The 24,167-nt window shown below is 42.9% G+C and overlaps 1 protein-coding gene across 3 annotated transcripts in view; it reads right to left on the minus strand.

The window, feature by feature from the left end:
* The window catches only part of NRXN3 (neurexin 3), a gene marked incomplete at its 5' end in the record, with an annotated part of 932,654 nt that overhangs the window by 631,985 nt on the left and 276,502 nt on the right, over positions 1-24,167 (minus strand). For 2 of the 3 annotated variants that reach the window (XM_084286894.1, XM_084286895.1), the window contains one exon: positions 16,558-16,761. In XM_084286894.1, coding sequence (XP_084143020.1) covers positions 16,558-16,761 — 204 coding nt within the window. Of the gene's footprint in view, positions 1-9,181; positions 9,209-16,557; positions 16,762-24,167 lie in introns of all 3 variants that reach the window. The other variant, XM_084286893.1, reaches the window with a different exon arrangement.

A 24,167-nucleotide genomic window follows, 5' to 3' on the forward strand; every position in this document is an offset into this window, starting at 1 on the left:
AGCTGCCGAAAGGTTTGCTAATGGCATGTTTTCAGAGAAGCTACAGCAATACAATTGTGCTAGAGGCACCATATACCAGTGTGCATCAGCTCCAACCCCTAGAGAAAGGTTCTTGTTCTCTGCCCCTCATTTAGTCCTGCACAAACAGTAAACATTTCTAAGGTGCTTCTTTCACAGATGAGCTGTAAGCCTACAGCTCATCTTTGCCCAGCTCTTTTCAGAGAGGACAACAGTCAAACACAGGAGCACCGAAGGATAGTTTCAAGGTAAACTTACATCTTCCTCCCCAAGCACCTATGCTCCCTGACAAATTTTCTACCAGCAGTGCCTTTCACTGGACAGTCTGGCAGTGCAAGACACAGGCAATGTGATGGGTTGTGGTAGCAGGCCAACAGCAGGCACTGCTTAAAGGGGCGTGTGGCATGGGGACTGTTAGGTGTGGAAAAGTTGGCTGCGGAGAGGCAACTTCTGTCATTAGCAATCCTCTCACTACTCTTTCACATAAACAGCATCCGGTAGGTAGGTCCCAATACAGTCATTGTTTGATTTTAAGATAGTCAACAGCTTGACATGTCTTAATCCTGGAAGCAACACATCTAGTACTGCCTACACAGCTCCCTGATATTGCCATGCACACAGCAAGTTTCCTCATACTCAGTGCCTCGAGTAGGAAAAGAAAAATCAATGGGGAAAAAACAAATGGCCAAATGCTTGATGCGTGGAGACCGTGGACGACACCTTTAGTCCTCTGCTCTAATTTATGGCAGCCAAAGCATTGCCTTTTCAGGCCCTATGGCTCAATACCCACGAACTCGGAGGGCTACAGCTGCATTCTGAGTGTACTGGATCTGGCTGGGAGGCAGTTCCTTTGCTTCATAGAGGCATGTATGGTGCCGAGCTTTGTATTTGTGACCAAAAGGGCGTTGATAACACACCAGTGTCTTTGCAGTTGCTGAACAGTGTTCACACAGCGTCAAGGCCTTCTCCATTCCTCTCTCTGCCCCACCCTGGTGAGGAGGCTAGCGTGCCCAAAAGGCTGGGAGGGAATGCAGCCAGGACAGCTGACCAAGGGGATATTACATACCATGGTAACACACCATCATGCTCTGCTATAACCTTGTGGTGGTATGCCACAAGGTGCCAGGGACTGGTCACCAGTGCTCAGGGACTGTCTGGACATTGGTTGGCTGGTGGTGAAATGATTGCTTTTGCATCGCTTGTTGGTCTTTGTTTTGTGGTTTTTGTTTGTTTTTTTCCATTTTTTCTTTCTAACTAAATTCTCTTTGTCTCAACCCATCAGTTTTCTCCCTTTTGCTCTTCCAGTTCCCTCCCCCATCCTGCTAGGGAAGAGAGAGCGAGCGAGCGCCTGTGTGGTGCTCAGCTGCCTACCAGGGTTAACCCACAGCACTGAGCAAAATTCAAGTGATGACAGCTACTCAGAAAGGAACATAAATCAGTTTACACAAATAAAGTAGCCAAAATAAACTGAGAAGTAGAGAAGTTTTTCTATCAAAGCCTTCCCCCCCCCCCCCCCCCCCCACCAACAGCCTGGCTGAGACACTACAAATACTGCAACAAGAATGAAACAACTCTTCCTGCCCTCCCTGCACAGACGTGACAAAGGGAGCTCCGAGTCTAACAAGTGGTAGAGAAGAATAAAGAGTGCTGACAAGCAACTAGTTAATGCATGCACTGTTAAAACAAAACCCAGCCACACAGGACTTCGAAACTTATCCTACCCTCAGAAGTCTTCCAAGGTTACTCCAAAAATCCCTCAGCACATCTTTCTCCCTTCAGCAAAAATACAAAATAAATAAATAAATATTTTTTAAAAAAATCTGCCCAACCACTGCCTATTTCATAATATTTCTGCTACAGCACCCAGAATCCATCCCAGTATTTTTCTGTAATTTCCAACGTTACGCAAACAGTATCTAGCTTAGTGACAAACAAAGTGATTTTTTTTAAATTTTTCGATTTTTTTTTTTTATTCTTCCCCCTATACAACAGTTCTCATTTTGAGCTGTAATCCCATTAAGGGGTCAGAGGCTACAGGAATTGAAAATTTTATGTATAAAAATGTACAACCTGAAGACAACCTCAAGAAGCAGCAATGAGTCAAGAAAAGCTGCTGTGGTGGGAACAATAACCAGTGGATTGCCATAGCTGTTTCCCAAAATCTGGTCATTGATTCCTGACTGATGATTGCAGATTTTGCAAGGTTAGTTTTCTTTCCCATTAGGTCCCACCACCACCATTAATTAAAAATAACACAGAAAGTGTTATAGCAAGTACCACTCTAAACAGTGCCACCTCTTCACATGGATGACCTTCGAAGACTGACTGAAGTCTCTCCCTGAGCACTAGAAGGGTAGCATCAACCTACAGCCTTTCAAAGGACATGACAGTATTAGCTCCAAGACGAAGGTTGACTGCTGCTAACTAGGAGCTGGGGCTCACTGAAACCTGATAACCATGGGCTGCCTTGTATTTGTAGCCCAGATGTACAGTCTGTAAAATATTCTGGGATGCAGGGACTCTGTGATACAGCAAACGCAGCTTAGGGTTACAAAAATTAATTATGCCATAGCAAAACCTTGACCTTCATGGCACTGGCTGAATGAGGATTAAAGACACAGCAAACACCTTCCTTCTTTCCTTACACACAGTGTTCTGCACCCAATAACACAAATCACTAGAGCCTTTTTACCAACCACTCCTTACCCAGCATCCACTGAATCTTAAGTCTCACGGAATTGCTTTAAAATGTACTGATAAGGTAGCACCCAAAATAGCAAGCAGCGCTTGTGCTGATTCATGTTTGCTTTTTTTTTTTTTCCTTTTTAACTATTCAAATTCTCATTAGAAATGCTCTCTCTGGGTTGTTCTCAAGCAAAACAAATCACATATAAAATCCTCTCTTTCCCTCAGGTCCTAAAGCATGAGATTCCAGTTTCATGTCTTTTTTTTTTTTTTTTTTTTTTTTTGTCATCCCCACTGCAATTAACTGCAGGGGCTCTGTTGGTACCATTTTAAAAGCAACTCAGGAGCACTGCTTCAGTGTAGAGGAGTACTAAGCAACTCCTGTGCCGAGAGCTGAAGTCAAGAGTTGTTTTTTTTTTTCTTCTGGTGACTTGGAGTGGATTTGCATCAAGCAACTTTGAGACAAAATACTTTACTTTCTAGTAGCTGTCACAGGGAAGATAAATTTGTTAGCTTATGTGACAAAGCTCATCTATGTACCCACAAAGAGAAACACCCACATCAGAGAGATGCTGGCGTGAGGCAAGAACCCAAATTATACCCTGCAAGGCTAGATCTAGGCCCACCACAGGGGCCATCAGCCCATCGAAGTCCCATCTGCACAGGGCTGGAGGAGCCCAGGGGCACAACTGCAGGCGAGAACCCAAATTAAGGATGCCGAAAAGCAAACACCCTGTCCCAGCAGAGCCACCAGCATGAAATGAAACTCATCACTGCAAGTCACCAGAGCAGCTCTCCAGACCACCTTTCAGATTAAGGGGGTTGCTACCTAGGGATGAGTCATGTTATGGGATGCAGGGGAAAGCAGTTTGAGATTGCCCAGGACTTATTAAAGCATGCTTGACCAGCAATCAATGGCAGGACAAAGAAGGAGTTTAGGTGATTTGGGGAGGAACAAGAATGGGAAAAGAGTGAGGGGATAAAAAGGGACGTTCAGTTGGCTGCTCAGCATGCTTGTTGGGCTGTGCTTTGCATCTCATCTGTCCTATCTGCTTATTAAATTATGTTCTAACTCTGTCCTGAGTGAGAGATCTCTATTCTGTGTGTACGAGGGTGAATGAGGGTGCAAGTGCAGCAGCTCAAGTCAGACAACAGCTTGGAGGGCACATGCGTCCGTGGTGCCATAGAATGGAGAGACCACAGGTGTGTGTGTGTGTGACCACTAGCAAAGATCCAGCCGGACTAGTTGGGGAATAGGTGACAGCAGCAGCACCAGACCAGACCGGCACCCTGAGTCTGAGACTTCCCAAAGCTGAGAAAATGCCCGGCTAAGCTGTACAAATGCAACAAATGCCAGGCTTGCTTTCACCACTACAATATGACATACTAATGGCTTGTCACTTTTCAGGCTGTATGAGCATTCATTTCTTCCTGATTACGTTTAAATGACATTAGTAGATACTGGAGTCACAAATACGATGTGTCTGTTTAATCACACCTCTTCACTTTCCAAATAATGTTTTCACATTAGAGTACTATTAAGCTTTTATTAAAATGACAGCAACATCCCTAAGAATCAGAGAAGTGCACTTGTTTTTATAACATTTTGATTAGATTATAGTTAGCATGGCTTCCTATTCACTTAAGAGGATATGGAAAAAAAGAAAACTTAAAATCTCTCCCAGAGTTACACATCATAGGTTCATATTTGCTGTTGTTACATAAGCACTTAAATGAAACACTAACACTGCACTGAATGAAGACGCTAAGTACAGTAAGCATGGCAACTGAAAAGGAAGAACCAATCTCATATTCCAGCTGTCTTCTTTCACTCTCTTCCATTTTTGCTTTTAGCAACAGGTAAGAAAAGAGGATCAGGATTTTCTGAGGCTTCACGAGGCACATGAAAATAGGTAACGGCTTGTATGGCATGCTTTACTGAGAAGAAGAGGCCTCAATATGAAATAAGAAGCAATAAGATAGAAGTATTCACTGCCCCGAAGGCAGTCAAAGTGACCTTCGGAAGATCAAACCTCCCATAAGCATAGTGTCAAACTATGTGACTGTGACTAATGCCATGCCACATAAATGGTTTGGGAAAAGGAGAGGGAACTCAACCAAGAAAAAGAACACAAACATTATCCTAGAAACAACACAAACTGAAGACACTTTACAAGACACTGAATCTGCAGCACACACAGCCCTGTCCTCCATGCTTATTATTTAGTAGATTGCTGAAAACTATCCCCTTTGGACTGATAAGAAGCAGGGGGGTCATCACTGAAAAGATAATAAAGCAAGTTAAGGATATTTTCAGAAAGCTGAAAAAAATCAGAGCACCAGCCAGTATGACACAAATTATAAAACTATCACAACAACCTCAACTTTCTTTAAGGTGAGCTATATATTTCAAGAACCAGTTTACAGGATGTGGGTCAAAGAGCTACGTTCTTTGGTAAGCTCTATTAAAAAAAAAAAAAAAAAAAAGTATGTATGCAAAAATGTAAGGGCATTTAGTCTATGCATATTTTCCCCATAAATCCAGCAAACTATATGTTGCTATCCATTATGTCTGCTTTATGTTGAAAAATCATTCAGTGCATCTCCACATTCTATTTCAGGCCCCTGATACTACTTTTGGTTGTGCTGATTTGACACTAAGAGGAAAATAGAGTTACTACTTAGTCAAATCTGTGTAAGCAACAGCACTGTTGGGTCCATCTAAATTCAAGCTCTGTCAGCACGCAGAAACAGATGAGATCAATTTATGTAACTACAGGAGTAAGGCATGGGGATGAAAAGAGTAAAAAATACTCCTGTTGTAGGACATGATGTCAGTCTTCCATTCCAGAACTGTGGGATATGACTGATGAAAACTAAAGACGGTAAGAAGAAATAATGCGAGGGAAAACAGTATTTTACAACAGAAACATGGCATCCCGAAGATATGCAAACAAAAACCTCTCACTCTATCCAATGAAAGCTAAGAGCAAGTGTATTGAAAACTAAATGCTTACCTCTGACAATACACTGGACTCCTCTCAGGTAGCATGAGCTTCAGTACTTGTGATCTTGCTGGTAGGCTCTTTAACCTAACACATCCCATGAGATCCCCCAAGTACAGCTCTGTTTACCTTTAAAACCATGAACCAGGTCCTTACATTCAGTTAGCAGTGGTGACTGCTTGACCTGAAACTTTTCAGCCGACTGGGAATTCCATTTGTCAAGTTAATTTAAAACATTTCTACTGACTTTGACAGACCCTGGCAGACCCATCTGCATATTGATAACTCCCTCTGCACAAGTAAATGTCTTGTGCCTGCAAGAATAGCTACAATGTTATTTGGTTTGTTCTTGCCTAACCGTATTTTATTCATGTAAGGGTATATAGTTTTCCATCAATCAGTTCCCAGCAGGTTTTCTTCTGGAAAGCAGGACAGATGACCTGAGTCATTGCAACAGGCAGCAACAAAACAAGGTGTTGGAGGGACTAGGAGAGGTGTTCTTCATTTTAAGCAAAGCATCATAAAAAAATAAATTAGGAAAATCCAAAGTTTCTTTTTAATAAATAAATATCAACCTTCAAAGGAAGACTGTATTTAAAAATGCAGCAACCTCAACAATTAAAAATGCATGGAAGCAAAATGATTCAAGATGTTTTGATGCTTATGGGAAAACTAACAAAAACACTCTGGGTTCAGACTGTCTTCCCACTGATCTGACCATAGGATTCTGTTTGTCTTTTTTTTGTTTGTTTGTTTTTGTTTGTTTGTTTTTTTAAATGTTTCTTCCAGTTACTGCTAAATTTTATCTTGTATGACAACCACACCTTGCTACTAAAGCTGATTTCCCACCTGAAAAGTCTTCCACAGATGAACCTCTAGCAGTCATCTGTCATCAGAAGTTGAAGATGATGACAACAACACCAGATGACACCAAAGAAACTGGTATGGATGCTTAGATGACACACATCAACAAGAAGTATGGTGCAAGCATCTACATAGAGTTGTGGGTGGCTAAGCATCAAAAACATATGAACTGTTTGGAAACAGAAGATCCTATTTTTATGCAAATGCCCTCTGCTACTGCTGGGTGAAAACTGACAATCTCATCAGAGATTCAAGACAGTTTTCCTGATTGCCAGCTCTACCTTGAAATACAGTGTTCAAACTGAGATGAGCAAAAAGAATTCAACAAGAGCTGCCACATTTGAGTCACACAGGCCTAATCCCACACAGCCCTGCAATGGGGCAGGAGGAGGAAGCAGTTCTCAAAGCTGTGAACTCACAATTAAGCTCCTGCAGCACTTCAGGGCTCACAACTGGAATAATTACACATCAGTCAATGCTTTAGCTTCTTTCTCTGAATGCAGACTCCTAGGGACCACCTCCCAAGACCAAGAAACTAATTGCTTCCACTTTCCTGAAAAGCAGGATCTGAATCTGGCAGTGACCAGGAAGAAAGCTGATCTGTTACTAGGGGGGGGAACACATGACACAGACACAACTGTCTGCTGCCTAACAATACAGACATAATCTTAGTCCAAAACCACAGCACATATGTTAAGAAACTGCTTTGCAACAATGTTCTCTTACTCTCTCAGTGCTACTAACAACTGTTTCTGTAATGTGTTGTTCCACTTTCACTTGAAAGCTCTGTTTTTAGGGTTGCAACACACTTCTTTCAATTTTCCTGCTAGCTTGGATGGGGCTCTTTGGTAAATAAAAAGACCACAGCCTCTAGAAAACATGTAGACTCATAGAATCATCGAGGCTGGAGAAGACCTTCAAGACCAAGTCCAATCATCAACCTGACCTACCAAATGTCATCATTAAATCTCATCCCTTAGTGCCACATCCACACATCTCCTAAATACTTCCAGGGATGAGGACCCCACCACTTCCCTGGCCAGCTTTTTTCATGCTTCACTGCCCTGCCCAAGAAGAAATTCTTCTTAATATCCAAGCAAAACCTCCCCTGGCACAACCTGAGACTGTTTCCTTGCATCCTATCACTTGTTACCTGAGAAAAAAAGACTTGACACCCACCTCACTACTACCTCCTTTCAGGTAGGTGTAGAAAGGGATGCAATGTCCCCTCAACCTCCTCTTCTCCTGACTAAACAGCCCCACTTCCCTCACTCACTCCTCATAAATCCTGTTTTCTAGTCCCTTCACTAATTTTTTTGCTCTTCTCTGCACGTGCTCGAGCAACTCAATATCTTTCTTATACTGAGGGAACCAAAACTGAACACGGTGTTTGAGGGGTAGTCTCATCAGTGTTGCATACAAAGTGAAAATCCTTTCCCTAGCCCTGCTGGCCATGCTGTTTCAGATGCAGGCCAGAATGCCACTGCCTTCTTCACCACCTGGGCACAGGGCTGGCTCCTGTTCAGCCAGCTGTCGACCAGCACCTCCAGGTCCTTTTCTTCTGGGCAGCTTTCTAGCCACTCTTCCCCAAGCCAACACCATTCATGGACCAACCTTGCCTCTTAATTCATTATAGCACTTCCAAATTCATGTTCAGTCTTCCATAAATCATCTAACACCCAGGATCTGTCAGTGCAGCAAGGAATCTGGTTTCAAGTAAGACACACCACCATACTTGAGATCTAAACAGCTCCATTCTTTGGGAACAGTGTTTCAGTTTTAAGCCTACAGCAATTTCAAACAGCTCTTTGAAGTAAACAGAAAAGATTGTTTCCTCAATCACAGACTAAAATTGGATATGGTCTTTTAATATTATTTTTCATGCAAGGGTACACAGATTTCCATCAGCCAGCATCTTTCTACAGCAACCTTGCCTACCTTATAACAGACTGAAAGGGATCTTTAATGAACCAAGGATTCATGTGGACTTTATTGTGTAAATCTAAGAGAGTTAAATGCTAAATAAAAGGCTCTCATATAACTCTGATAATATACTCAAAAACTAAGATCTAATTGTATTTCTTCTATACTCCCTCCCCCCCAAAATGACTTTGAATAAATATCAGATTAAGTTGTCACCATTCTGAAACAAAGTGAAAAATTAAGATTTGTTTTTTTGTGTGTGTGTTTAAATATGCATGCTTTTTTTTTTTTTTTTTTTTTTTTTTTGTAGTGGAGAAGTGCATACAGTACCTGTTGTTATTCTTATGTGGCTCTTTAAAAGTTTTCATAAAGACAACAGGTTACCAGTGAAATACAATATCAGCTCATCAGGTTCCTCGGGTGTTCTTCTGCAAAGCTATGAAATAACAGTTCATCTCCTCCTTGGAGAAACCTAACACAAAATTTTCACATACAATCACCTTAAGGTCTTTCCTCCTCCCCCCAGCTTCATATCCCACCCAGCCCTTCAATTTCAGAGGATTTTTTTAAAAAAGAAACAAGAAAAATAAAATCAAAGAAAAAACAGCTTATAAAACAGCAAAGAAAATAAAGTTATTTTAATATATATAGAAAGAGAACAAAATGAAACTTGAGGGAAAACTTACTGGCGTTACAGTTTATCCTGATACAGTCTAGATGGGGAAAAATAAATGAAAGATGAAATTGCATCCTTCAAGGTAACAGCTGCAGACATCCAAAAACAATCAGTCCACCCTTCCGGGGACAGACACACGCAAAGAGATGTGGCCATTTTATATTTATATACAGTCTGTACAAGTTCAGGAGTGGGTGTATATGTACAGTATATTCTACGTAAATATCTGTTACATAAATATATATATACACACACAGATATATATACACATATGTATAGAGAGATATACCAATGTACATATATATCCACGTGTTGATACAGAAAGCTATTTCCTTTTTATAGAAGCCTATGCATCTAAGAGTATCTTCTACTCCAGAACACGAACTGATGTGAATTACAAGAAAAAATTGTCAAATCAAGGCACAAAAAGATCTCCCTTGAAATGCAAGTCATACGCCACTGTAATTTCTCTTTTTAAAAACCTTTAGCAATTTCTCTGAGAAGCTTGAAATTTCAAGTCAACCTCTACACTTGGTTTCTTTTGAATTAATTCGTATTGTTATTGCATAAATACACCATCTGTCCAACACAGAATACCTGTAAAATCAGCCTATGAGGTTTGTTGGTGCAATATTTAACCCTTTCCAGCTCTCCCAAAGACAGACCCTCAACTCATTTCCCCTCGTGCCAGCCCAAAACAATTTTTAGTATGTGCATGGGCACATTTGACACTGTCCATTCAGGCGAGGAAGGGGTTAGTATACTGCCCGGTTGTGTCCTGTCATAAAATGGCCACTTGCAAACAGCTAACCGCACGAACGCCCAGCCCAGATTTCAGCTAGTTCTGGAGGTTGGGAATACTTTTTTGGTTTTTTTTTGTTTGCTTTGCAGGGACTACAGGAATTTCTTCCAAAGGTCCCCAGCCCTGCCAGTTCCTCCAAGCCCAGTTTCGCCTTGCTGTCCGAACGCTAAGACTGAACGGGGTGCTCCTAACGTTCGGGGAGAAGATGAAATGGGCAGCGAAGTGGCAGGTCTGGGAACCTTTGCTGGCCCTGCTTCATTCAGAGTTGACGGACAAGGGAGGGAGGAGAAGGGGCAGATGGAAATTAAAATAGAGAGATGGCTGTGGAGTCTAATAAATAGGAACTGAGGGACTGCCCAAAAAAATGAAGTTGAGGTAGAGCAGTGTGAGCTAGAGGGCTTCTGAGCATTGCTTCTCTACTTTAACACACTCGTACTCAGCTTATCTCAGGATATGACCCATAAGAAGATTTTACACTTATAAATGCCTTCTCACAGCTTTGTGAATATCTGTTGCTGTGGTGTCCGGTGTGGGTTAATGCTATCATGTCAGTGCTATTACATATTTTGGGTTATGCTGACCCTCTCTTAGCAAACCAAGGCCAGGAATAATAGCACCATGCTACTGGACACCCTCGTCTGGACACTCTGCCAGGTAACTAAGGCTTTGACCAGCAGAGATGGTCATATTTATTACAGAAATATGGCCCAACAGCAAAGATTACACAAAATGGCAGAGAAACAGAAAGAAGTTTGCTGCTTAATTGGACTAATTTTGTATTTATTCAGGCAGATGTAGGAAAATTATTTCAGCAGCTGCAACTAAATGTTACTCTTAAAAATAAAAGGGGAAGAAAGGGGAAGAGTCTACAAATAAAAAGTCATAATGGGTAGGGGTATACCAATTGGGAGCAGCATGGCCAGAGAGAGCCTGTTTTCAAGCAGAACTTCTCTTGAGAAAATCTGGGTTTGGTTTTGTGCGATTAGGTTTGTCATGTGTCGTCAACCGCAACAGAAAAGTGGGAGCAAACAGCCCTGGAGCAATTGGTACAATCACCATACAGTGGTGGCTATATCCCTTACAGGAGTTGGGTGGGGTAAGGGGAGCTCTTGAGTACCAGCTACCTGTGGAGCCAGCTACCCTCCTTGCTTCTACAGCCTGAAAGAGAGCGAGAGAGACTCCAGAGTCTCACTGCAAGCAGGTGAGATCAAGGGAGCTGATACAGCTAGAACAGCATGGGAATGTTTTATGGGCTAAGCAGTAAGTGTGCTGTAAAGGGAAATATGGCTGGTCCTCAGCAACATTCATCAAATTTAGAAACTAAAGCCATAGCTGTGTATTTTATCCCTGCAGAGAAGTTTTTTTGTTTGTTTGGTTGGTTGGTTGGTTTTGTTGTTTTTTTTTTGCAGCAGTCCTGAAAGAACTACATGTCCCAGGACTTCCTCCCAGTCAATGACTGCTCCAGGTGAACGGATCAATGTTTTAAACTGAAAACCAAAATAGCCCTTATACTGACTGCAAGCATGAAGGCTGTTCAATGCCACACTATGGGGTGCCAGGCAGAAACGGCCAAAACTTCCTCCAGAAGAACCAGCTCCTGAACCAGACTAGGTCCAGTTGGGTCAGTCAGGACCCCACTTGGCCCTAAAGCTTTTGCATCTGCCCGTGGTGCTACGCCAGCACCACCACACTGTCCTGCAGCTGGGTTAACGCTACTGCACTCCGACACAGAGGTGCTCAGCCCACCACGCTGTCTCTACAGAGCACTTTGTTACACACAGTAGATGTACTCTAAGATCCTATGACTCCTTTTCTCTTTTACAAATTAAAGATAGGCACGGTGCTGTCTTCCAACACTATGGCAACTGCCAGAAGAGGAGAAACTAGAATGTCTAGGGAGCCATCTGGTTAACAGGCCTCCAAGATTTGGAAGTGTGTTATAGAGGAAGACATTACAATCTCACAGCACCTGTGTCAGACAAGCTATGGAAGCTGCAGGTGCCCAGAAGCTCTGGGAAAATGAATTAAAAGGAACCTCAAGTCAGTCACTAAAAAAAGGTGCTACATTCAAAGAATGAGCACAGTGCTTTTTATTTCTGTAGTCCTGAGCCTTGCCCAAAACAAGTTGCAATCATTAATACATGAAACTGTTTTCTCCCTGTTACATCAGCTTTTAGAAGGGAAGAAAAGTATTTTCCTCTAAACTAGGATACAAGTAAAAAGCTGAGGATGCTTTCCCTGGCAGTAAGTTGTGGGGTGCAAGTTTAGCCAGGTCTCTGTGCTCAAAACAGCAGCAGCTGGAGAATTCAGGAGTAATTAAGAAACTGCTTGGGAGTCCCCCATCAGTACAGTGAGACTTACAGTAATCCTCATCTAGGGCTCTCAGCACTGTTATCAGCTTCTACTGATGTGATTTGCTTTGTTTAGATATGGCTGCATTCCTGACTCACAAGAGGTTTCCCCTTGCTTTGAATTTCCAAGATGGGTGTGCCTCAACAGCTGTTCTGCTGCTGAATGAGGTATTTGGAGGACAGCAGTGAAGTGACTTCGTGGTCTGTAACTACACTGAGAGCAGGATGAGCTGGAAAGACCTTCCTATGGTTACTTTCTCTCATTATTATTCCTAGTGTAAATCAGATGCTGCTTACTTAGCCCTTGGAAGCAAGTTTTTCCAGAGCACATCAAAAGAGGGCCAAAGACCCTCTCCTTCAGAAAGCTTAAACAGCTCTACTGCATCTGAGTAGCACTAAGAACTCACTGTTTGAATGGAGATATCTTCAGTAGCAGACAGAATTCTCTGGGCATTAGGCCTGGGTTTCTTACCATTTGTATCTTTGTACCACAAAATGATGATGATTGAGCTACCTGGCATTGCTAAGGCCCCAGCCTGTCTCCCTCCTTGAATTAGTTGAGAGAGCCACCTTCGCTGGGTGGGGACAAAGTGTTTGTTCCTTTTGACAAGCATCCACATATGGTTGCAGAAGAGCACTCCAAAGCAAGACTTGCACATGAAAGATAATCAGGGCCTGACTGCTCCTGCTCGCTCCAGGTTATTTCCTGGGGGGAAACCAGATGAGGCCCTATAAATGCTCTTACCCAATCTTACAGTGTAGCTCCTTGCCAGCTCCAACTTCTCAGACTGTGAACCCACCTGTTACTATCAGAGGACATCTGACAAATATTTTTTCATATCTTTTTAAAAAATATAAAAAAGTAAGGGTCTCTGTATGTATTTATTATTCAAAAGTTATTAATGAAAAAGTGTGAACATAAATACACCTGCACATGAGTGCATGATCTGCATGAAAGAAAAGCTGGTGTAAAAGTTCACATGCTTTTAAGAAAGAAAAACAGAAAATATGTCTGCTTCATTTGTTTAAAGGAATTATTTATTTTAAAAAATTGATTTTTTTTAAAGACAAAGATGTCTTTGATAACCCTGAGGAGAAATCTTAAGAAAAGGTAGAAGAGCGGGATGGTTACATTTCCTTGCAGGAGAACTGACTCAGATGAACAGGATGTAGGCAGAATTTATTCTAGTCATAAGTGCCCTGAAGCTGAGCCTGGCCAGGATGAAACAAAACTGAAATATTCTTTAACAAAAGTCAGTGAAATCTAATCTTTCCCATGGGAGGAAAAGGGAAATCTTTCCCTTTTCTCACCCATGGGAGATAAAAAAAATGTGTATCTACCTATTGGACCAGCCATTTCTTTCCCTTTATGCAAATCTCAGCATCTGAAGTAATTCCCAAGCATGTTACAAGCCATGACTGACTTCATCTCTCTCTCTCTCTCTCTCTCTCTCCTCCTTCCACACTAGACCCATTTCTTCAGAGTCCTTCTCAACAGAAGTGGGATCTGCGTCGCATTTGGACTTCATATCTTCACACAACAAACACATAAACTACTGTGAGAACTGCTGTCAACATGCAGACCGCAGTGCCTCTGGCACTCGTACGGGAAAGGCCTGAAGAAACTTCTCTTAGAGAGTTACTCTTCACTGTTTGTCTTATCCCTCCCACCTCCTACAGTGAGCCCCCACCCACCCAAGCCCACCAAAACCTTCTGTACTATGTATATGCCCTGTTTGGCTGGGTCGGTGCGTGCTGAGGAGGCGGTGGGATAAGCCAGCCCCTGCAGGCTGCTCTGCACGCTCTGTTCTCAGGGCTGTTTGCTGTGCGGGCCGCAGGCTTCAGGCCTTTGAAGGGTTGAATACCATCTTTTGATTTACTATGGCTGATGGGGTATGGGAAAGCTTTACAACTGAAATACACAGAAGAGTTAAAAAGAAAAAAAACTAAAATAATAATAATAAAGAAATTAAAAAAATACAACACAGGAAAGACCTTAATAACCACATAAATAATAATTAGTAATCAAATGTAACAGATCAAAGGAGAAGAAAGACAGCTCTTTGTAATAGTTTTAAATGACTTTTAAGAAAAGCACAATTATATAACTCACCACTCAGAACAGTCTTTGTTTAAACACATTTGTCATGGGCTAGATGCTCAGGGAGATGGTGACACAGATCAAGTCATGCTCAGGTCTTCAGGTGGTGCTCATGACTGCTTCTCACCAATACGGGCATTTTGTCAGGGTCTAGTGATGAAGACTCTCCTCTCATTTGTGACATTTTAGCTATGATCAGTCTCCTTAAAGAGTTAGATGTGACCTCCAGTAAACAGAAATTGAATGGTGTCATTCCTCCTCAAACTCTCTTTCAACAGCAAGGTAACCTTGTTGTTTTGAAAGCAGGAAAGCCCCAACTGAAGGAAAATTTCTTAGATTTGCAGGATTTCTTTGGAGAATGGCCCAAAAGAATTGCTGTTCAGCATTCTTACAGTCAAGAGCAGATATAGGCAGAGATCAGTATCAGAGTGCTTTTTTTTTTTTGAGAAGTTGTTGTCAAAGCTGAAGTCCATCTATTCTCTCTGCACTCTACCTGCTGATAGTTCAGCAACTGCCCCTGTGCTAGGTGGACACTCAATAGTTCAACTAGAAAAGTGTAAAGCACTAAGGAAAACATATATATTCCAGACAGGAACCATGTCATATTGCCTTTTTTTTTTTTTCAAGAATATGGAACATGTTTTTATACCCTGTAGCTGGAGACTATTTTTGACGTAAGAATTAGCTTAAATGCATTTTATTCTCCTCATTCTCTTTTCCCAAAAGCAGAGGTCATGGTCTGAATTCAAATTTAAAGCAAAAAAATAAAATAAAAATAGCTAGAAAACAGTTTTTAAATAAGCTGGTTGCTTGCTGGTCAACATATCTCTCAGGTGAGAATGAGGAACCTTAAAATCATCACTCAAGCTCATCTATGGTACACGAAGACTTTGATAAACCTATCATATCCACCTAGAACGGGAGATGAAAACCAAGAGCCATTACTATAGGTATGGGTGAATAGCACTGTTGCTCTCTACAAACAAAGCCACTACATGGTTTGCTCCTGATATCATCATAGCAGGGCTTTGAAGATGATGTTAGTTCAGAGGAGAAAAAAAAAAAAAAAAAAAAAAAAAAGTGAAAGCTTGCTCCTGTGGGGTTTGGAAATTTGAAAGCTGACACAAGCTTCTGCAGACCATGCACAGATCTTCATATGAAGTACCCTAGACATTAGAAGAGGTTTAACGTCTCCAATAATCAAAATAGTTCTGGTTTGACTAAAAATCTCTTAGTTATATTGCTGGATTCACATGAAGCAATAAGGTGCATCAGTGTAAGTGAAAGAAAGCTTTGCCTCCTGCATTTATGTTCTCTAAAAAGAAGACTATTTGTCATTCAGTACGACATTTAGAGACTGGCAAGAAAATGGATACAGAAGACTGAATTTCCTCCCAACTTTTTCACTGTCATTATTGTTGGACTTTTTTCTAATGGTCTTTTATTATTTTCTAGGAAAGTGTAACTCTAAGGAGACAGAACACAACCTTCTGGGATGGGGGAATGAACTTTTATTACTGTTGCCTTTGTTTTAACACCACCATGATCAAAAGATCTGTTTGGTTTTGTTTTGTTTTTTGGTTGGTTGGTTGTTTTTACTAGACATAAAAAGCCCTAAAGGCTGAAAGATATACTAAATATGAAATAAAAATAATTAGCAAAATAGAATATCTAAGATCAAGTTGCATTAAACACTGTCCAATTCTTAAAAGGCTTGGGATTCACAGGGCTTCTGCTTGCCACCATATCCATTTGCTTAATTGCCATATTTGGCTTTGACTGTTTTGAGTGATGCTGGAAGAATGAGGGATGTAACCGATCAAAAGATGGACCAAGCAGCATGTCTCACACAGAGCTCACCAGTCCCAGACCAAGAAAGGAAACTTAAGAACTTAAAGACTTAAAAACCAACACTGTCCATAACGAAGAACTGACAGCAAATCTCCATGCAGCAATGCAGGAAAGAATTTATCTCCACAAGAGAATATCGTTATGAAGGTCTCAGCAGCTATTTTAGAAATCAATCCAATCCAATCAAACCAACATAAATTAAACAATTTTTTTTTTTAAAGGACACTAATCACAAGCCCAAACTAAGAGTGAAGGGGCAGTGGGAGGTTTTCATACGATACCTAAATTGACCATAAGTTTGACACGGCCTCCGTCCAGCTCCAGGCGCAGAGTATCAGCAGAATCTCGTGAGGTGGTTGCCATCAACAGCCCATAGGCACGCTGTGACATGAAACGGAAGGACACATCTTCTGCTTCTGTATGCATGACCATAGGCATGATGATCTTCATGTACATGCTGCCATCGTAGCTCAAGATAGAGGCCTCTGCAAGGAATCAGTAAACAAATTCAAAAAATTAAAATAAGTTACACTTCCACGCGATCTCCATTTCTCACATCTTCCAGAAAATGTGATCTCCATTAGTCCAGCCTTCTCCACCACTAGCTGGAACGACTAGTTCAAATAACGCCTACAGCTCTTCTCCTAGAGTATCTAGTCTTGTTTTGAAATGCCCAGAGTTTCTATTTCTGATATGCTTGAGAGCTGTTGCTTATTCAGTGAGGAATTTCCTTTAAAGGGAAAGAAAAACTGCAAACAATCATAGTCTGTGACACCACTGTCCCTGAACAACCCCTCTTAAAACCAAACCGCATACAAGAATAGCATCTACAAAGGTGTTCCTGGCCTAAAAAAGGCTGATTGGACAACAAGCATACAAAGGAAGCAAGACAGAACTAAGTCCTATTCTTGTTTCTTTGTTTCTGGTGGTTGAATTTCATACATCAAATTAATTGGGCTAAGGCATTAAATGCAAATTGTCATGAATTTACGACTTACAAAATTCTACAAAGCATACGATTTATTTTAGAGATCCAGAAAAACACAATCAGAAGTAGCAGAATGAAAATGAACAGACTAACATAGGAAAGGATGTCTCCAAAGCTGAAGTTAGTTACACTAATAAGAGCTTCCAGGGGTACACATTATTCAGGAATAATGAAAAGCTGGCTGTACAAATCCTTGGAAAAGGACACAGGAAATATTATTTAAAATTGAGTTAATAGATCCACTCTACTTGTAATCATTTCACCTTTTTCAGAGCTGTGTTGTAATCAAAGGGATACTTCAGCTGACAAAATCTGTGAGTATGAAGCAGGTTTCTTAACAGTTTTTTCCCCACATCAGATTTGTGGTTTTTTTTTTTTTTTTTTTTTTTTTCCCCCTCCTTACTAACAGTTCCTGGAGCTCTGCTGACACAACTGGTGGCACTGTAATGCAAAAGAACAAATCAAAATCCATGTCAAGTTCAAGTGCCATTCAAACACAGGAAATGGCAGTAGATGGAGGCACAACAAAAGCCAGGAGTATGGAGAAAAAAATAAAAAAATACAATTTATTTCCTTGCTATCTCCTCTGAGGCTGTCAATGAAAATGGAGAGTTCAGCTGAGGAAAGGAGTTCTGGTACTTAACATTCACAGAATCACAGAATCACAGAATCACAGAATTTCTAGGTTGGAAGAGACCTCAAGGTCATCGAGTCCAACCTCCAACCTAACGCTAACAGCCCTCCACTAAACCATATCCCTAAGCTCTACATCTAAACGTCTTTTGAAGACTTCCAGGGATGGTGACTCCACCACTTCCCTGGGCAGCCTGTTCCAATGTCTAACAACCCTTTCAGTAAAGAAGTTCTTCCTAACATCTAACCTAAAACTCCCCTGGCTCAACTTAAGCCCATTCCCCCTCGTCCTGTCACCAGGCACGTGGGAGAACAGGCCAACCCCCACCTCGCTACAGCCTCCCTTGAGGTACCTATAGAGAGCGATAAGGTCGCCCCTGAGCCTCCTCTTCTCCAGGCTGAACAAGCCCAGCTCCCTCAGCCGCTCCTCGTAGGACTTGTTCTCCAGGCCCCTCACCAGCTTCGTCGCCCTTCTCTGCACCCGCTCAAGCACCTCCATGTCCTTCTTGTAGCGAGGGGCCCAAAACTGAACACAGTACTCGAGGTGCGGCCTCACCAGAGCTGAGTACAGGGGGACGATCACCTCCCTAGCCCTGCTGGTCACGCTGTTCCTGATACAAGCCAGGATGCCGTTGGCCTTCTTGGCCACCTGAGCACACTGCTGGCTCATATTCAGCCGACTATCCACCATCACTCCCAGGTCCTTCTCCGCCTGGCAGCTCTCCAACCATTCCTCTCCCAGTCTGTAGCTCTGCTTGGGGTTATTGCGCCCCAGGTGCAGGACCCGGCACTTGGCCTTGTTGAACTTCATGCAGTTGACCTCAGCCCATCGGTGCAGCCTATCCAGATCCTCCTGCAGAGCTTTCCTACCCTCGAGCAGATCGACACACGCACCTAACTTGGTGTCATCTGCGAACTTACTGAGGGTGCACTCGATGCCCTCGTCCAGATCATCGATGAAGATATTAAAGAGGACCGGCCCCAGCACCGAGCCCTGGGGGACGCCACTAGTGACTGGCCTCCAACTGGACTTGGCTCCATTCACCACGACTCTTTGGGCCCGGCTATCCAGCCAGTTTCTAACCCAACGAAGCGTGCGCCAGTCCAAGCCAAGAGCAGCCAGTTTCTTGAGGAGAATGCTGTGGGAGACGGTGTCAAAAGCCTTGCTGAAGTCAAGGTAGACCACATCCACAGCCTTTCCCTCATCCACCCAGCGCGTCACTCTGTCATAGAAGGAGATCAGGTTCGTCAGGCATGACCTGCCTTTCATAAAGCCATGCTGACTGGGCCTGATCGCCTGCTTCCCCTGCAATTGCTGCATGATGACTCTCAGGAGGATCTGCTCCATGAGCTTTCCTGGCACTGAGGTCAAACTGACAGGCCTGTAGTTTCCCGGGTCTGCCCTCCGGCCCTTCTTGTAGATGGGCGTCACGTTTGCTAGCCGCCAGTCGATTGGAACCTCCCCTGATAGCCAGGACTGTTGATAAATGATGGAAAGTGGCTTGGCCAGCTCCTCTGCCAGTTCCCTCAGTACCCTTGGGTGGATCCCATCCGGCCCCATCGACTTGTGCACATCTAAGTGCCGTAGCAGGTCACCAACCAGTTCTTCATGGATAATGAGGGCCACATCCTGCTCCCCATCGCCTTCCACCATCTCAGGGTACTGAGTATCCAGAGAACATCCGGTATTGCCGCTAAAGACTGAGGCAAAGAAGGCGTTGAGCACCTCCGCCTTTTCCTCATCTCTTGTAACTAAGTTTCCCCCCGCATCCAGTAAAGGATGGAGATTCTCCTTAGTCCTCCTTTTTGTGTTGATGTATTTATAGAAACGTTTTTTGTTATCTTTAACGGCAGTAGCCAGATTGAGCTCCAGATGAGCTTTGGCCTTCCTAATTTTGTCCCTGCACAGCCTCGCTACTTCTTTAAAGTCCTCCTTAGTGGCCTGCCCACTTTTCCAAAGCTTATAAACCCTCTTTTTCCTCCTAAGATCAAGCCACAATTCTCTGTTGAGCCAGGCCGGTCTTCTTCCCCGCCAGCTCGTCTTTGGGCACGTGGGGACAGACCGTTCCTGCGCCATTAAGACTTCCCTCTTGAAGAGCGCCCAGCCTTCCTGGACCCCTCTGCCCTTCAGAACCACCTCCCAAGGGACTCCACCAACCAGTGTCCTGAGCAGCTCAAAGTCAGCCCTTCGAAAGTCCAATACAGCGGTTTTACTGGTCCCCTTCCTGGCCTCGCCAAGAATAGTGAACTCCACCATTGCGTGGTCACTCTGCCCAAGACAGCTCCCGACGATCACGTCCTCCACCAGTCCTTCTCTGTTTGTGAAGAGAAGGTCTAGCGGGGCACCACCCCTGGTAGGTTCACTAACCAGCTGCGTCAGGAAGCTATCTTCCACGCTCTCCAGAAACCTCCTAGACTGCTTTCTCAGGGCTGTGTTGTGCTTCCAGGATATGTCAGGGAATTTGAAGTCCCCCACGAGTACAAGAGCTGATGATTTTGCAACCTCTGTCAGCTGCCTGTAGAATTCCTCATCCGTCTCCTCATCCTATTTCTCTATTTGTTAGGGGGCTGCATGCAGGAACTGATGTTCTTCTCTAAGGGGGGCAGAATTAAAGTCTTGCGATAGAGCTGCAGCAACCAGTATGGCATGGCAATTGCTGTTTCAGCCCATGAATACGCTCTAAAGCACTTTTATCAGCAAAATTTACAAATCTACATAAATGTTTTAAATACATGTATTAAACAGAGCACCCCATCTCCACAGAGCCAACTCCTACAGAAGACAGTGACATAGACTGCTCCATGTAGGACTTCTACCACCAAAACATGTATAAAAAGATAAAAAGCCCAGAGGCAGAAAAAAGCTCCCTAGGCATGTGGAAGGATTGCTCCCTAAAGCACTCTTACTTGGGATTCTCAACAGCACCCCCCACCACCACCGAAGGCTAACATCCCATCATTTGCAACAACAAGTATTTGGAATCTAGGCGTTCTTCTTAAATATTTCAGCCCATTTTCTGTATTTTCCAGCAGAGCCCTTTTTGCTGACATGAGTGAAACTTCTAGAGGGAAACAGCAGGCTTAGCAGAGCCAACTGTTATTGTCCTCTCAAGGCCTAAATGTTAGCGTGGTAATAAATATGCAAAAGAAGTGGTAAATAAGGAATATGTATCAAACTGATACAGCAATAAAGAAGATGTGTGTCTGGTGATGAAACCTGTGACAGATATCACTGCTGTGGTGCTGGTGCAGCAACCCACCGCTACTAGATGGCATGCAGCACCTCTCCAGGCATGGGACATACAAACACATTACAAAAAAAAAGCTTTTCTGTGAGCACCATTAAAACAAGACGGCCATGAGCAGCATCTCGACTCATCAGTTTTCCTATCTGCACTCCTCCCACACGGTCATGGTCTGCACACAACGCGCTCCACACGCAGCACCCACTCAGCCATACATACTCCTTCTGGGGACCAGCTGTCAGCGCTGCCCCGGGGACTCGCATCTTCGCTTGGGCAAGAAACAGAGAAGGAAAGCGAGATCTTTTTTCAAGGTGGGGGAATGGCTTCTTCTTTTCCAAGTGCAATTCTCTTCCCCCTCACGTCTGCAACTCTTCCTTGCCACCCACAGCTGCAAGCTGGAACCAAATGTACTGTATATTATACATACACTCAAAGGCAGGGCATATGTACACACGAACCATCCTTACCCTCCTCTCTCACTGCAGATTGTATTAGAAAATGCAGTCAAGCATGAAATGGCTCTTTTGACGCCTTCAGCTCAGATGTGCCTTGCATGAAACAGTTGCTTGCACTAGCACCTGAATAGCTGTGAGAAGGGGGCTGGAGAATATTAGGACTGTGAGTGGGAGTAGCTGTCACAAGCGGCCCAGCTCTGCTGCTTCCTTTCCCACAGAGCCATGCATTAGGTACTTTGGAAATTGGAGTTTTTCTGCAGACACTAGAAGACAACACACCAAGAGTGTTAATAAGGAGTCTCTTCCCTTCTAAAATAATTAATCTGTGTCCTTCAGCTCCACCGATCCCATGGACAGAAAATTGCTATCCCTAGACAAGAAATGCCAACTGTCAACATTATACTTATGTAAGAAGAATGTGCAAAACACACAGAATTGCTCAAGATAGCAGAAAAATCTAGAAATATATTTTTGAATAGGATTTCAGAATCCAAATCTGATTCCAAAAAGTCAGGAAAATAATCCTGATTCCTAAATTTCCCCCAGATTCAAATGCTATAAATATGGCTTGCATTTGGAATGAGTAACACAGCAAGGAACCCTGGAAGGCAAAGATAATGTTAGAGGCAAAAGATCTCATACTGAGCAAGATCTCTGTTTCCCATCTCCTGAACATCTTGCTTGTTCTTCCAAGTAAATACTGAAGCAAACCACAGTGAGTTTGTGCACAGGAAAGCCTTTTCTAAGCACTGCCCACAATCTGCTGTTTAGGGGATGCAAAGGGGACCCAGTTCTGTGTTATTCCAGTCACCATACAACAGCCATTCCAATTTAGAATTAATCAAAAGAGACAAACCAGACAGAAGAAAATGGAAACAAACGTCCAGTTGGAAGGGATGATCAAAATTAATATGAAAATCAAGACAGTGTTTCAGCTGATATCCAATAACAGCCTCATTCAGGCATTACTTCACAGTGTTTCTTACTGCCCCTTCTCTGGTCAGTCTACTACAAACAGAGCAATGAATCCTTGCAACAGCTCAGCAGATAAAATGAAATAGCCTGAAGTACTTGAAACAGTCTCTGCTCAACTACAGGAGAAGATAAGTTTCTGTCCTTGTATGTGCCCTATGCTGACCTGAGCCTGTCCCAGTTCAGACCACCTCCGCATCTTTTAAAAATAAGAAATTTCACTCTCACCTTACAAATCTTCACCACCTGAAGTATCTGGGAGCATTTTCAGCACATCTTCTTGTAAGCAGAGCTTTCCCTCTAACTACAAAAATAGCCCTTCAGAGGGGGGTATTGCTTAGTAGCAGTCACAGAAATAAATCCTATCTCCTTGTCCTGACAGTCAGTCCCTAAAACTCAAGGATTGCATGTTACTGCTGAGCAACACATACAGAAAATCTGTTCAGGGTTGAATGTAACCTGGCAACAACTAGGTGACCTCAGTCTCCTGTGCTGGCAACTTCTGCCTGAAAATAGGCATCCATTTGATTGTTCTCAGCCAAGTGCAGCAACAGGACTGTAATACTTCCGTACAGCACCATAAATACAGGCAGCAGCACGATTATTCAAGTTAAAATACACACATGCTCCTTCCAACCCTTCTACTTTTAGGGTAGCTATTATATTTGGATGTTTCACAGACATGTGCATAGGAGCAATGTGTAGCACATGACATTTCACCCATGTTGCTGAGATGTACAGATTTATACAGACAAAAAGATTCAGAGCTGTATTTACTCATGAACCCAAAGCCAGAAGCTTCATTGCCATTAGCTTGGAGATGGGAGGAGGAAGAAACCAGGTGCTGGTTCAAAATGGACCTGACATAATGCCAGAGATCTGTGAAAATCAATATGTTATTAGGAGCGATTAGCTTCCCAATCTTGTGCTCTGAGACCCTGCCAGCTTTAATTTTACACTTAGCATCCAAAGGAGCAATTCACTGCTGCTTCCCCACAAAGCTCTGCATAAACCTCCCGGGGAGATGGCAACAGGCGTATTCTTAGAATACAGAGACAGAAAAATATTCAAGCCCTCTTACGCTCTCTCTCGCTCTCTAACCTTTTCTCTGTATTAGTCTCCATTCTTAGCCCTTTTCCTTTCTTCTCCCTTTTAGCTTTCCTGTAGTCCCTGTCTCTTTTCCATCTCCCAGACTACAATATAGCCTGAAGGTTCCAGAAAGAGGGCAGTGAAAGAAGAAAAAAAAAGTATCTCCTCTTCATGAAAAGTTCATGATTTCATCAATGACAATAGATCAGGGCATACTACGTATTCCCCATACGGTTACATTTGGGAGAGTTGGCCACCACCAGTGGTCCCCACTGAACAGAGCTTTCAGAGAAGAGCAGTACCAATTCGAGAGGCACAAGACACCTAGCGAAGAGCAAGTGTGGAAAAGAGCAGGCATGCTAGTTCAAAACTACAGGAAATACAGACCAAACACTTCACCTAATTGCAAAAATTCAAATATCCTTCAAGATATTAACCTTACAAAAAAGTGCCAGAGCTTTGTACCCACAAACCAGAAAAAAATCTCCTGTAGGCATACAGCATACCTC

The sequence above is a fragment of the Netta rufina genome (genome assembly GCF_964035555.1).
Source record: "Netta rufina genome assembly, chromosome: 5".
NCBI classification, from domain to species: Eukaryota; Metazoa; Chordata; class Aves; order Anseriformes; family Anatidae; genus Netta; species Netta rufina.